This window comes from Orycteropus afer, unplaced genomic scaffold (genome assembly GCF_000298275.1).
Source record: "Orycteropus afer afer isolate SDZICR_OR568_19922 unplaced genomic scaffold, OryAfe1.0 scaffold00010, whole genome shotgun sequence".
NCBI classification, from domain to species: Eukaryota; Metazoa; Chordata; class Mammalia; order Tubulidentata; family Orycteropodidae; genus Orycteropus; species Orycteropus afer.
This window is the reverse complement of record NW_006921597.1, coordinates 20,106,400-20,122,253: the sequence shown is the minus strand read 5'-3', so window position 1 is coordinate 20,122,253 and position 15,854 is coordinate 20,106,400. Positions and strand designations below refer to the sequence as shown.

General features: G+C 39.3%; 1 protein-coding gene across 1 annotated transcript in view; it reads right to left on the bottom strand.

Annotated features, from left to right (window-relative positions):
• SORT1 (sortilin 1) overlaps positions 1 to 15,854 on the bottom strand; it is a 136,354-nt gene that overhangs the window by 19,983 nt on the left and 100,517 nt on the right. Inside the window, exon 10 of the mRNA XM_007949758.2 lies at positions 3,098 to 3,253. Within this exon, the coding sequence (XP_007947949.1) occupies positions 3,098 to 3,253 (156 nt within the window). The remainder of the gene's footprint in view (positions 1 to 3,097; positions 3,254 to 15,854) is intronic.

The window sequence follows — 15,854 nt, the reverse complement described above, 5'->3', positions numbered from 1 at the left end:
TCTGTGGCTTTGGTGGTTGGGGCATAAATTTGAATAACAGTCATATTAACGGGTCTTCCTTGTAGGCATATGGATATTATCCTATCACTGACAGCACTGTATTTCAGGACAGATCCTGAAACATCCTTTGTGATGATGAATGCCACAGCAATTATATATGAAATTATATATGCCACAGCAATTATCAACAGGCCTTTTTTTCTTGTGTACACTCTAGTGTCACAGTTTACTTTCATCAAGCTGTACATACCTCACTCTCATTCAGTCTTAGAAGCACTGCATTTTAGTTACTGAATTATAGGGCACAGATGCAATTACATGCCTCACCAGGTTGGGTATCTAATATAAATCAATCAGGAGAGAAAAAAGGTTTCTACGAGATTTTCAACTGTAAATATGGTATTTTAAGAAGGCTTTCCACTTGAACAGGACCTGATGGATTCATAGAATTTACCTAGAACTGATATTTCTGAAAAAAGATAACTTGTAACTCCTTACCAATATTAATAGGCTAATAATGTCCATTCTCCTTGCTTACTTGCCTGAAGGGTAAAATCTACAAAAGGAAAGCATCCTAATCTTTACTCACATGGCTATACCATCTGACTTTGGGGATTTTCAAGGTTTCAATGTTGTTGTTGTTAGGTGCCATCGCGTTGTTTCTGACTCATAGCAACCCTATGCACGGCAGAACAAAACACTGCTCAGTCCTGCGTCAGTTCCACGATCCTTGCTATACTTGAGCCCATCGCCACAGCCACTGTGTCAATCCATCTCATTGACGGCCTTCCCTTCTTTTGTCGACACTCCACCTTACCAAGCATGACATCCTTCTCCAGGGAATGGTGCCTTCTGACAACATGACCAAAGTAGGTGAGGTGAAGTCTGGCCGTTCTTGCTTCCAAGGAGCACTCTGGCTGCACTTCCTCCAGGGCAGTATCATGCTGAAAGTCCACGGTACTTTCAGCATTCTTTGCCAGCACCACAACTGAAAAGCATCAACTCTTCTTCGGTCTTCCTTATTCATTGTCCAGCTCTCACACACATATAAGGCGACTGAAAATACCGTGGCTTTATGGATTTCAATGGTATGCACATAAACCTGAATTAATAATTCCTAATTACTCTCCATTAACCCATATCCTGTAGCTCTTACATTTTTTTCCCTTCTCATGTCTCTTACCCATTCTCTGTTTTCAATGATATAAACTGTTGTCAGTTATAATTTGAGAACAATATGCCTTGATTTTTCCAAGGAAAAAGAAATAAGAAAGCAAATGAAGGAAATAGAAAAATTCACTTAACAAATATCAATTGAGTACCTATTATGTAAGAAACTGTTCTAAAACTTTGGGAATATACCAGTGAACAAAACAGACAAAATTCTTTGTGAAATATACATGCAAGCAAGGTGAGACAAACACTGTTGTTGTTCTTGTTATTGTGTGCCGTCAAGTCAGACCCAACTCATAGTGACTCTTGCTTGGGTTTCCCAGGTGGTATCACTACAGAATTAGATTGCCCAACCTTCCTTCTGAGGAGTGGCTGGTGGGTTTGAATTGCCAGCCTTCTGGTTAGCAGTCAAGTGCCTTAGGCACTACGCTATCAGAGCTCCCTGAGACAAACACTAGACATATAAATTATATCGTATGTTAGAAACAAAATACTACGGGAAAAAACTGACACAACAGAAGAGAAATTAGTTTGTGTGTGTGTGTGTGTATAGGGGGGATAGCAGACTGGAATTTTAAATAGGATAGTCAGGCCAGGTCCCATTGAGAAAGGGACTGTGATAGTTAAAGTTATATATTAACTTGGCTGGACCTGTTTTGAGTGCCTGGGCAGCTGGATGTAGTTATTCCTCATGATGAAACTGGTAATCAACTCCATGGTGGAATCTGCTGTGAGCAGCTGAGTAGGTACCTTAGGAATGTGGGCTGCTTCCAGTATAAGGGAAGTTTTAAGAAAGGTCTCTGCAGCTTTTTGGCATGCATGGACCCTGCATGTAGCCAAACCTTCACTTAGCAGCCTGCCATGTTTTCTGCCAATCTTGGGACTGTCTCTGGACTTGAACTAGTGGCCTGTCATTTTATTTGTCAACCTTGGGCTTGTTAGCCTCAGCAGCCAGCAGTTGCCTGAGTGAAGACACCTCTAGCTCCAGTGGGAGAGAGCAAGAGGCAGAGCTGAAGCCCAAGGTCAAAAGGCTTTCACCCAAGCCCCTAAAACTGGTACTTTGAACTTGGACTTGTAGTCTCCTAAACTGTAAGAGAATAAATTCCTGTTTGTTAAGACCACCCACCTGTGGTACATTCCTGTTGGAGCAGCACTAGAGAACCAAAACAGTGATATATAAACAAAGACTCAAAAGAGGAAGGTGTGTAAGCCATGCAAATATCTGGGGAAAGAGGAGACAACCGGTGCCAATCCATAAACTTGGAGTGAGTGCACTTGGTGTGTTTAAGGAATGGCAGAAGGCAGTGTAACTGGAGAGAGTGAGTGAAGTAGGAAAGTTGGAGGTGAGATCAGTGAGGAACTATGGCCATACTGCTTGGGACTGGTAGTCCACTGAAAGGTCTTCAAACAAACAAAAAACAAAACAAAACAAAAACCCCCAAACCAGTCCCTACCTCCTAGAAAAAAGAAATATGTAAATAAAATAAAACCTTAAGAGCTTTTGTACTTTAGAATAATGTATTTAATTGTATAATTGGGCCTCAGTAAAGGTGAGTTTTACAGAGCTATCGACTAGAATGCAAGAACCACCTTGGCTGGTGATTGCCCTATTACAGAGAAAAAAGCAGGAAGTGGTTCAAATCTGCACTCATTTCTGCAGGCCTAAATCTCTAAACATAGAAGACTAGTACAAACTAAACACAGAATCCTCCAAAAAAATCTTTCTACTTGTTGTTGCTTTGCTCTCTCTTAGTTCTATTCACCATAAATTATTTAAAATAGGGGCCAAAATTTACATGATAAGCTTTTGGCTAGGCAAGCAACACTACTGGGGGGACAGGATCGTAAGTCTGCTTGAAAGCTTCAACTCCCCATGAGTTCAGCTGAAGCAGCAGGGCAAAAGAAGAGCTGTTCCCAGACTCACCTTCAGAAAGCACACTTGTTATGTAGACTCCACGGAGGGAGGTCACATTGGTAAAGTCTGTCTCTCCACCTGTAGTAGTGTAGAGATGTCGGTCCAAGGACTTGGAATAAACAATGCCTCGATCATCTGAGGTGAAGATTGTGCCAAATCCAGTATCTGAAATAGGCAAGCAAACAAAAACACTAAGCCTTGCAATACCCTTGAAGAATTTAGGAAAATCATTCAAGAGCAAAATGACAAAATAAATAGACAATTGGAAATAATATAAAAACAGCAATTAGAAATCCAGAAGATGAACACTAAAATTACCGAGATAGGTTAACACATTGGAAGGATGAAAGAGTAGACTTAAACTGGCTGAAGAACACATTTCTCACCTAGAAGACAGATTCCTTAACACCAGCTTAAACGAGGAAAAATCAGACCAAATAATGAAGAGAAATGAAGAAAACCTAAGAGCTACATGGGACGATATGAAAAGAAACAACATATGCCTGACTGAAATTCCAAAACAAGAGGAGACAACAAACAAACAAACAAAAAACACTGAGAAAACTGTCAAAGACTTGCTAACAGAAAACTTCCCCTATATCATGAAAGATGAAGAGATATCCATCCAAGAAATGCAATGAACCCCATACAGGATAGACCCCAAGAGAGAGTCACCAAGACATATCATAATGAAACTTTCCAAAACCAAAGACAAAGAAAGAATATTTTCTTTTTTTAAAAAAATTGTGCTTTGGGTGCAAATTTACAGAGCAGAATTTGTTTTCCATTCAACAATTTGTGTACATTTGGTTTCACTTCCCGATTACCATCCCCAGCCCTAACCTACTCCCTCACTCCCTTCCCTGTGACCGTGCCCCCCATCCATGTGCCCTTCTTAGTTATGCACTCCTGTCCAGCTTTCCCTCCATGTGAATACTGCCTCTCTGGTGCCCCTGGCTGACTGCTCCAAGGGGTATATCTCTGTAGAGTAGGTGGGTGCATTGCTCCAGATTGGCTGTTCTGCATGTAAGTCTTCCTACTGTTAGATTGAAAGCCAGTCCTTGGGAGTAAGTCCTATCCCAGGCTTGAAGTGTATCCCAGATACAGTTGGGGGTCCCACCAGACTCCATCCAACCAGTAACTTTGGTCATTATTGTCTTTGAATTTTGTTCCACATTTTTCTTCCCACTCTTTCCAAGGCCTCCAGTTTTGATCCCTTCCCAAGTGGTTGGCATTGGTAACCAGACACCATCTAGTTCTTGTGGTTTTGAGGTCTATCATATCCCTAGGGCTGATTGTTTCCAAATGCCCTCGATTTTCTTCACTCTTCCTCACTTCAGATGAGAGGAGACCATTAGCTGCATCTTAGATGGCTGCTCGAAAGCTTTTAAGACCCCAGTCACTCCTCACCAAAGTAGGCTGTGGACCAAGATTTTTATGTATTATGTTGTGCCAAGTGAGCCTGGTGTCCCCCAGTACTACGGTCCTGAGTCAGCAGGCCTGGTGGTTCTCTCTCCCAAGGTGTTTGGCTGTCTCTGAAGTACTCCAACTCTTGTCTTCTTTTGCTTCTGTAATGATTGTGGTTATTTTGTATCACTAGATTACCCTCACCTAAATCTGTCATTGATCAAGGGTACATTCCTGTTTGCTGACTCCCATCTGATCTTCTCAGTTGTCCATGCATTTATCTGTAGCCTGGTGTTTGGTGCTAATGGTAATGCAGTATTGTGCATTTACTGGTATTAGCTTCTGTCTATATCTTATGTGCACAATTCGGTATCCTCCCTTTCCCCAATGTTATCATGCTGATCACAGACTCTTCCCATACCGTTCCTCTCCTTACCCAACTCAGTGTGTGACCCCCAACTAATGCAAAAATTTCCCCTCCCCTTCCTTTCCATCCCCAGTAACCTACAAAGTAAGCTCCCTTCCTTTTAACAGTAATGGACTCAGACAGTATTTGTCCTTCTGCAGTTGACTTATTTCACTCAGTATAACGTTCTCCAGATTCATCCACGTTGTAAGATGATTCACGTATTCTCATTGTTCTTTAATGTAGCATAGTATTCCATTGTGTGAATGTATCATAATTTGGTTATCCATTCATCTGCTGATGGGCATTTAGGCTGTTTCCATCTCTTTGCTATAGTGAATTGTGCTATGATGAACAGGGGTGTGCGTATGTCAAAGAAAGAACCTTGAGAGCACCACGGGAAAAACAAAATGTTACCTACAATGGGAAACCGGGAGCTCTGGTAGCATAGTGGCTAAGGCACTTGACTGCTAACCAGAAGGCTGGCGGTTCAAACCCACCAGCCACTCCTCGGAAGGAAGGTTGGGCAATCCTACTTCCGTAGTGATACTGCCTCGGAAACCCAAGGAGGGGTCGCTATGAGTCAGGGCTGACTCGACGGCACATAACAACAACAACAACAACAACAATGGGAAACCAATAAGACTAAGCTCCAATTTCTCAGTAGAAACCATGCAGGCAAGAAAGCAATGAGATGGCATATACAAAAGCTTGAAGGAAAAAAAATGCCAACTAAAAACTATATATCGAGCCAAACTGTCCCTCAGATATGAGGATGAAATTAAGACATTACCAGACAAAGAGAAATTAAGGAAATTTGTGAAAACCAGACCAACCCTATCAAAAATGCTAAAGGGAGTCCTTTCAACAGAAAATTAAGAACGGAAAACAACAAATTAAAATCAAGATATCTGACACCACCACTTAGAAACAAACCCAGAAAAAGAATCTCAAAACTAAAATAAGATGACAAAATACATAAATAGAGAAACAGAGGAGTCAATCTGTAAATGACATCAACAAAGCAAATAGAGGGAATAAACTTCCAAATGGAGAGGAAGTCAGGATGATGTGTATACAGAAAAGACTGTCCCAAACTTAGGGAGATAAGAATTTACTACAGATAACCACAAAGAAAATTAACAAGGCTTCTATCAAAATTAAGAAAGAAGAAAATCACAAGGGCTTAGTAAACACAAAACCAACAATAATGAAGAAAAGGGAAAATACACGGTAACAAAACGAACTCAGCACAGAAAAATATTTAGAAGAAGAAACCACCACCAACACAACAAAAAAACAATAGAATGATGGCAATAAATTCATACCTATCATTAATTGTATCCTTTCACCATACTTACTCAATCTGTAGGTTGAACAAATAATCCAAGAAGCTGGACTATATGAAGAAGAGCATGGCATCAGGATTGGAGGAAGAATCATTAACAACCTGTGATATGCAGACAACACAACTTCGCTTGCTGAAAGTGAGGATGACTTCAGGCACTTACTGATGAAGATCAAAGACTACAGCCTACAGTATGGATTACATCTCAATATAAAGAAAAAGAAAATCCTCACAACTGGACCAATACGCAGCATCACAACAAATGGAGAAAAGACTGAAGTTATCAAAGATTTCATATTACTTGGTCTCACTATCAACACCAATGGAAGCAGCAATCAAGACATCAGACAACGTATTCCGCTGGGAAAATCTGCTGCAAAAGACCTCTTTCAAGTGCTGAAGAGCAAAGATGTCTCTTTGAAGACTAAAGTGTACCTAACCCAAGTCATGGTGTTTTCAATCGCCTGGTATGCATGTGAGAGCTGGGCAAGGAATAAGGAAGACTGATGAAGAGTTGCTGCTTCTGAGTTGTGGTGTTAGCAAAGAATACTGAAAGTACCATGGACTGCCAAAAGAACTAACAGATCTGCCCTGGAAGAAGTGCAGCCGGAATGCTCCTTGGAAGTGAGAATGGCCACTTGTCTTACCTATTTTGGTTATGTTGTCAGAAGGGACCATTCCCTGGAAAAGGCTATCATGCCGGGTAAAGTGGAGGGTCAACAAAAAAGATGAAGGCCCTCAATGAGATGGACTGACATAGTGGCTGCAATGATGCGCTCAAGTTTAGCAAAGATTGTGAGGCTGGCACAGGACCAGGCAGTGTTTTGTTCTCTTGTGCATAGGGTCACTATGAGTCAGAGCTGAGTCGATGGCACCTAACAACAACATCATTAATCACACAGAATGTGAAATGACTAAATGCACCAGTCAAGAGAAAGGGAGTGGCAGACTAGATAAGAAAAGAAGACTCATCAATATGCTGCCTACAAGAGACCCACCATAGATACAAAGATGAAAATAAATTAAAAATCAAGGGATGGTGTAAAAAAAAAAAAAAAAATATATATATATATACACACACACACACACATCAAGCTAATGGCAACCATAAAAGAGAAGTGGCAATATTAATTTCTGATAAAATAGATTTCAAGGTGAGCACTAGCATAAGTGGCAAAGAAGGGCATCATATGCTATTAAAAACGTCCATTGACCAAGAGGACATTGCCATAATAAATATTAAGGGGCTCCAAAATACATAAAGCAAAATCAACAAACTACTGGCAAATTTAACAAAGGAAAAGAAAGAGAAGATACAAATCACATGAATAATAAATGAAATGGGTGACATCACAAAATAACCAACTGAAATAACAATAATAAAAAAATAGTAACAGAATATTATGAAGAATTGTACTCCAACAAATTAAAAAACCTAGAAGAGATGGACAAATTTCTAAAAATACAAGACTTATTGTTTTGGTTACCTAGCGCTGCTCTGACAAGAATATACAAATGGGATGGCTTGAACAAATAGGAGTTTATCTCTTATAATTCTGGAAGCTGTACGTCCGAGTTCAAAGTGCCAGGCTCTAGGGGCTGGCTGAAAGCCCCTCAACCTTGGGCTTCAGCTCTGCCTCCTGCTCCTGGCCCACTGAAACTGGAGGCTTTTCTTCACTCAGACAGCTGCTGGCTGCTGAGGCTGACAAGCCCAAAGTTGACAAGTAAAAAGGTACAGTCTCAATGTTAGCAAACAACACTAATTCAAGTCCATTGAAAGTCCCAAGATTGGCAGGGCATGACAGGCTGTTCTTTAACGACTTGGCTACATGCAGGGTTCAAGCGTGCCATAAGCTAAAGACCATTCCCCAAGGCTTCTCTTTATACACAGGAAGCAGACCACATCCCTAAGGCAGCTTCTCAGCAGCTCACAGTAGATTCCACCATGGAGTTGATTACTAGTCTCATTATGGGGAATACTACATCTGGCTGCCCAAACACTCAACCAGGCCCAGCCAAGGTGACTCACAAATTTAACCACCACACTTATCTAAACTAACACAGTCTGAAATTGAATACTTGAAGAGACCCAAAACAAAAGAAGAAATTGAGCAGGTCATAAAAAAACTTCCCACAAAATAAAATCCTGACCCAGACAACTTCACTAGAGAATTTTATCAAATGTTCAAAGAGCTGACACCTATACTACTCAAACTATTCCAGAACATAGAAAATGACAGAATACTCCCAAATTCATTCTATGAAGCAAGTATAACCCTGATTCCAAACCAGGTAAAGACACCACTAAAAAGGAAAACAACAGACCAATATTCCTCATGAATACAGATGCAAAAATCTTCAACAAAATCCTAGCCAACAGAATCCAATACCATACCAAAAAAAACAATGTACTATGACCAAGAGGGATTCATACCAGGTATGCAAGGATAGGTCAACATGAGAAAAATAATCAGTGTAACCCATCACATAAATAAAAGAAAAGAACCACATGATCCTATCAATTGATGCAGAAAAGGCATTTGATAAAACCAACACCCATTCCTGATGAAAACTCTCAGTAAAATAGGAATAGAAGGGAAATTCCTCAAGAGACCTCAAATAAGCAAAGCACTATTGAAGAAAAAGAACAAAGTAGGAGACCTACTATACAGCCACAGTAGTCAAAACAGCCTGGCAATGGCACAACAGACACACAGACAACTGGTACAGAACTAAGAACCCAGAAATAGATCCATCCACCTATGGTCAGCTGATCTTTGACAAAGGGCCAAACTCCATTCAATGGGAGAAAAGACAGCCCCTTTAACAAATTGTTTTGGCAAAACTGGTTATTTGTAAAAAAATGAAACAAGATCCATACCTCACACCATACACAAAAATGAACTCCAGATGGATCAAAGACTTAAATGTGAAACCTAAAACTATCAAGTTACTTGAGGAAAAAATAGAGACAAATCTAGGGGCCCTAATTTATGGAAGATATAGACTATCTACTCCTCGGAAGGAAGGTTGGGCAATCCTACTTCCGTAGTGATACTGCCTCGGAAACCCAAGGAGGGGTTGCTATGAGTCGGGGCCGACTCGACGGCATATAACAACAACAACATAGACTATCTAACATAATCCAAATGCACAAACAGCTTAAGATAAACTAGATGATTAGGACCTTCTAAAAATTAAATTTTTATGTGCTTCAAAAGAGTATAAAGAGAACTTGTAGATTGGGAAAAAAAAATTCAGCAATGATATACCTGACAAGGGACTTATTTCTAGAATTTATAGAAAACTCTAATACCTCAGCATCAAAAAGACAAACAATCCAATTAAAAAATGGGGAGAAGACATGAATAGATACTTCATCAAAGACGATATGCAGGTGGCCAACAAACACTTGAAGAAATGTTCGCTAACATTAGGTATTAGAGAAATGCAAATCAAAACAACAACAAGATACCATCTCACCCCAGCACTAATACTAAAGTTCAACAAGACAGGAAATAACAAATGCTGGAGAGGATGTGGAGAGATTGGGACTCTCATAACACTGCTGGTAGGACTGTAAAATGATGCAACCACTGTAGAAGTTAATATAGCAATTCCCTAAAAAGTTGGAATTAGAAATACCATTTGACCCAGTAATCCTGTTACTAGGAATATACACTAAATAATGAGAGCCAGGACATGAACAGATACATGCACACCCATGGTCATCACAATACTACTCACAATAGCAAAGGGATGGAAACACCTAAGTGTCCATCACCAGAAGAATGGATAACCAAACTATGGTACATATGCACAATAGAATACTATGCAACAGGAATAACACAGAATCTGCGAAACACTATGTAATGTGGATGGACTTGGAGGACATTATGCTGAGTGAAATAAGTCAAGCATAGGAAAAATATTGTATTAGTTCACTATTGTAAAAAGTCAAAGAAATATATGGAAGGAAACTTTCTTTGTTGGCTACCAGGGATGGGAGGGGAAGGGAAGGAACACTGCTAAATAGGTAGAGACAAGTATTGATTTGGGTGGGAAAGGCAACATACCAAAAGTGAGTGACCAACACAGTAACACTAAGGAAAAGGAAGACACAGAGAGGTACACCAGAGGTACAGACAACAAAGATAAACCCTTTTACACATACAGTACTGCATTATCAGTCATAACAAACATTAATCTACAGGTAAACTGATGGATAGAGGGCTGAATGATCACGTAGGTCTAGGCAAAAGGGAATATACCTAGGACCACACATAAGGGAGAGGCAGATGATATATCTACATACGTATTTCTATGCGCTACAAGAATGTCCATATATGTAATAGAGCTAACAAGAGACAAAGTTATGATAACTTTTTAGCCACAGTCAATCACCTTGAGGGAGCAAGTAGTTGGACCTGTGGGTTTGGGACTAGGGTCACAGGAGACATCAAGCTCAACTGGTATAACATACCACAAAAAACTTTTGTTCTATATCCTACTTTGGTGAATAGGGACTGGAGTCTTAAAAGCTTGCAAGTGGCCATCTAGATGCAACAATGGGTCTCTCCTCATCCAGAGCAAAGAAGAATGAAGAAAACCAAAGACTCATGGAAACAATTAGTCCAAGGGACTAGTAGACCCTGTGAACTTCAGTCTATATGACCATGAGACCAGAAGAACTAGCTGACGCCTGGCTATCACTGTCAACCACTTGGAAAGGGATCAGTGCAGGAGATCCTGAAAAGAGTGGGAGAACAAAGAGAAACAAAACTCAAAGTCATAAAAAAGAAGACTAGGTTTACTGGTCTGATAGAGTCTGGAGAGACCTCTGAGACTGTGGCCCCCAGTTACCCGTCAGGTCTGGAATTGAACTCACTCCTGTGGCTTCCAGCCAAACAATACAGAGGCATATAGAGTGAACATTTACATCAGGTAGATACACTCCTTAGCATGATCAATCCTGAGGAAAAGAAGAGCAGTATTGGGAGATAGCTCAGGGGGCAGGAAAGCATCAGAAAGAAAGACATAGGGAAGAGTTAACTACAGAGAGGAGGCAGGAAGAGAGCTGTTACATTGTAGGGAATTGTAGTCAATGACATGAAACAAAATGTGTATGAATTGCTGTATGGAAAAAGAATTTGCTCTGTAAACTTTCAGCCAAATCACTATAATTTTTTTTTTTAAATAAAGATGAAAACCAAGAAGTTGTTCTTAGTTTTCAAATAATTCTCTTACAAGTTTTCCTTTTCTGTGAGAAATTTCTTTATCCATTTAAAAATATAAAATTCTGTGCTCTAAAGAAAAAAAAAAAAAAAGGAAAACTCAACATAATGAAGAGCATATATGCAAAACCAACAGCCAGTATTATTCTCAACAGAGAGAGACTCAAAACATTCCCCTTCAGGATGGGAAGCAGACAAGGATGCCCTCTATCACCACTTCCATTTAACATTGTACTGGAAATCCTAGCCAAGGCAGTAAGGCAAGAAAGAGAATTAAAAAGCATCAAAATGGGCAAAGAAGAAGTAAAGCTATCTCCATTCACAGATGACATGCTCCTATACATAGAAAACCCAAGTGACTCAACAAAAAAATCACTGGAACTAAGAGAAAAGTTCAGCAAAGTGGCAGGATACAAGGTCAACATACAAAAATCAGCTAGATTCCTCTACATCAACAAAGAGATCTCTGAAAAAGAAATAAGGAAAACAATACTATTTATAACAGCTACAAAAAAGGTAACATACTTAGGAATAAATCTTACCAGGGACACAAAAGACATGTACAAAGTAAAGTACAAAACACTACTACAAGAAACTATAAGACATCTATATAAATGGAAGAACATACCATGTTCATGGATAGGAAGACTCACTATTATGAAAATGTCAATATTACCCAAAGCAATCTATACATTCAATGCAATCCTGATCCAGATTCCATCAACATTTTTTAAAGATATGGAAAAACCAATCACTAACTTCATATGGAAAGGAAAGAAACCTCAGATAAACACTGCTAAAGAAGGAAAACAAAGTAGGAGGTCTAACTTCCAATATCAAAACCTACTATATAGCCACAGTAGTCAAAACAGCATGGTACTGGTACAATGAAAGACATAGATCAGTGGAACAGAATCAAGAATCCAGAAATAGACCCATCCATCTATGGACAGAACTAGATGATCTTTGACAAAGGGCCAAAAGCACATTATATGGTAGAAAGATAGCCTCTTTAACAAATGGTGTTGGCAAAACTGGATATTCACTTGCATAAAAATGAAACAAGATCCATACCTCACACCATACACAAAAACAAACTCAAGATGGATCAAAGACCTAAATGTAAAGCCCCAAACCATAAAATTCATCAAAGATAAAATAGGGGCAAACCTACGGGCCCTAACTTATGGCATAAATAGACTATCAAGCATAACCCAAAATGCTCAAGCAGTAGAAGAGAAACTAGATGACTGGGACCTTTTAAAAATTAAATTCTTATATGCATCAAAAGACTTCTCCAAAAGAGTAAAAAGAGAACCTACAGACTGGGAAAGAAAAATTGGTTATGATGTATCTGACAAGGGACTTATCTCTAAAATTTATAGAAAATGTCAACACCCCAACATCAAAAAGACAAACAATCCAATTTAAAAATGGGTAAAGGACAAGAACAGACACTTCACTAAAGAAGATATACAGGCAGCCAACCAACACAGGAGGAAATGCTCATGATCATTATCCATTAGAGAGATGCAAATCAGAATAACAATGAGATACCATCTCACTCCAGCAATAATAGCAAATTTCAACAAGGTAGAAAATAACAAATGCTGGTCAGGGTGTGGAGAGATTGGAACTCTCATACACTGCTGGTGGGACTGTAAAATAGTTACACTACTGCAGAAAATGGCATGGCGCTTCCTTAAAAAATTTGAAACAGAAATACCATTTGATCCAGCAATTCCACTACTATGAATATATCCTAAATAGGTGAGACCCAAGATGAATAGACATAAGCATACCCATGTTCACTGCAGCACTATCCATTATAGCAAAGAGATGGAAACAACCTAAGTGCCCATCAACAGATGAATGGATAACCAAACTATGGCACATTCATACAATGGAATACTATGCAACACTAAAGAATAATGAAGAATCCATGAATCACCTCATAACATGGATGAACCTGGAGGACATTATGCTGAGTGAAATAAGTCAATCATAGAGGACAAATATTATATAAGCCCATTACTGTAAAAAGGAGCTCTAGTGGTGCAGTGCTCCTCGGAAGGAAGGTTGGGCAATCCTACTTCCGTAGTGATACTGCCTCGGAAACCCAAGGAGGGGTCGCTGTGAGTCGGGGCCAACTCGACGGCACATAACAACAACAACAACAGTGGTGCAGTGCCTAAGGCATTTGACTGCTAACCAGAAGGCTGGCGGTTCAAGCCCACCAGCTACTCTGCAGAAGGAAGATGGGACAATCTACTTCTGTAAAGATTTACTGCCTTGGAAATCCAATGGGGATCTCTATGAGTCAGAAGTGACTCAATGGCAGTTGAGTTTGGTTTGTTTTATTATCATAAAAAAGTCAAGGAAAGGTTTATGCAAGGAAGGAAATTTACTTTGTTGGTTACCAGGGATGAGAAGGAAGGGGACGGAAAATTTCTCACTAGTTAAGAGGCATGTGTTGATTTGGGTGAAGGGAAATACAACATAACAAAAATTTGTGACCAGCACAATAATAATAGGAAAAAGGAGGACACAGAAACATGCACAAAAGATATAGTCAACAGAGGCAAATACTATGATATACACAATACTGCATTACCAGTAACAAGCAGCACATGCTAGTCTACGAGTGGATGCACAGGAGGTGAGAAGATCAGGTGTGGATAGGCAAACAGGATCAAAATTGGTAATCACAGATAGATTTGGGTGATAAATATTCTTTTATGTGTATTTGTGCTACAAAAATGTCTACATACATTATAGAACAGTGGACAAGGTTGGAGTAGCTTCTCAGTGACAACCAAGCACCTTGAGGGAGTCAGTCACCAGATCTGCAGGCTCAGGACTATGGTCTCAGGTGACATCAAGCTCAATTAACACAACATAGTACATAAAAATCTTGTTTTACATCCTACTTTGGTAAGTAGCAACTGGGGTCTTAAAAGCTTTTGAGCTGCCATCTAAGATGCAACTTTTTTTTTTTTTTTTAAATCCCCTCATCTGGAGCAAAGAAGAGTGAAGAAAATCAAAGTTATATGGAAACACTTAGTCTAAGGGTCTAATGGACCATGGGAACCTCAGCCTTCATGACCCTAAGACCAGAAGAACTAGATGGCATCTGGCTACCAATGCCAACCACTCAGAAAGGGATCAAAATTGGTGATCTTGGATAGAATAAGAGGAAAAATGTGGAACAAAATTCAAAAACACAAAAATGACCAGAATTACTAGTCAGATAGAGACTGGAGAAACCCCCAAAACTATTGCCTTGGGTTATCCTTTGGGCCTGAAACTGGACTCATTTCTGTGGGTCAGCTCTCAGCCAAATCGTAGAAAGGCCTCTAGTCAGAACATCTACCACAGGGAGATGCATCCCTTAGATCAATCCACCATGGGAGATCAGAAGGGCAGCATTTGCATAGAGGGAAAGCCGGAAAGACAGGAATGATTAAGAAGAACACAGGAAAGGAGTGGTCACAGGGAAGAGACGGTAGGAGAGCTTTTTATTGTTAGAATTGTAATCAATGCTGTGAAACCAAATGTGCATGAACTTCTGAGAGTAAAATGTATCTGCTTTGTAAATTTGCACCCAAATTATAAAATAAAATAAAAAAACCCAGCAATACTAAGTCCTGGGAGAGAATAGAGAGAAAAACAATAGTCCAATCATACCCACATAAGCTGTCTCTTTATGATAGAGATGCAGATCTGAGAATTAATCAAGGTTAATACTCAAGACCTTCATACACATCTTTAATATAATACCCAGATTATGTCTGTCATATGACAGATGCTTAGTTTGTTGAATGAATTAATCAGAAGCTACAGAAAAGCTCTTCCTGGATCTATTTTGGTGGCAGAGACACTGTTCATAGATTCCTATCTTACACCTCTCTGTAATTTTTATATTCTAGCACAATGCTTCTCAAACTAATTGTGGTGATGGATCATTTCTTTTCAATTTCCAACATGTTAACAAACTGATGCTTTTGTAAAATATAATAAAAATTAATTACTAGAAAAGTGAAATAGAAAAGACAAAATATAAGCCTCAACTTTATTATTATTAGATTCAATAGATACAAAATTCTTTATTAAATGACTACAAGCATTTCTAAACATTTGCTCTCAATTTCTATACTTTCTGATAACAAACAGTTTGAGAATCAGTACCAGTCCACTGACCATTCTTTGAGAATGACTGCTCTGAAAGACTTGCGCATACACATAAACTAGATTATATTGCCAAAACAAATTGCCTTTTGGAATCGGAGACATCAATTGGCAAATGAGGACAACTACAAACCAAAAAGAGGGGAAAAAACAGTATAGTTACAGAATTTCTAAATGGTGAGG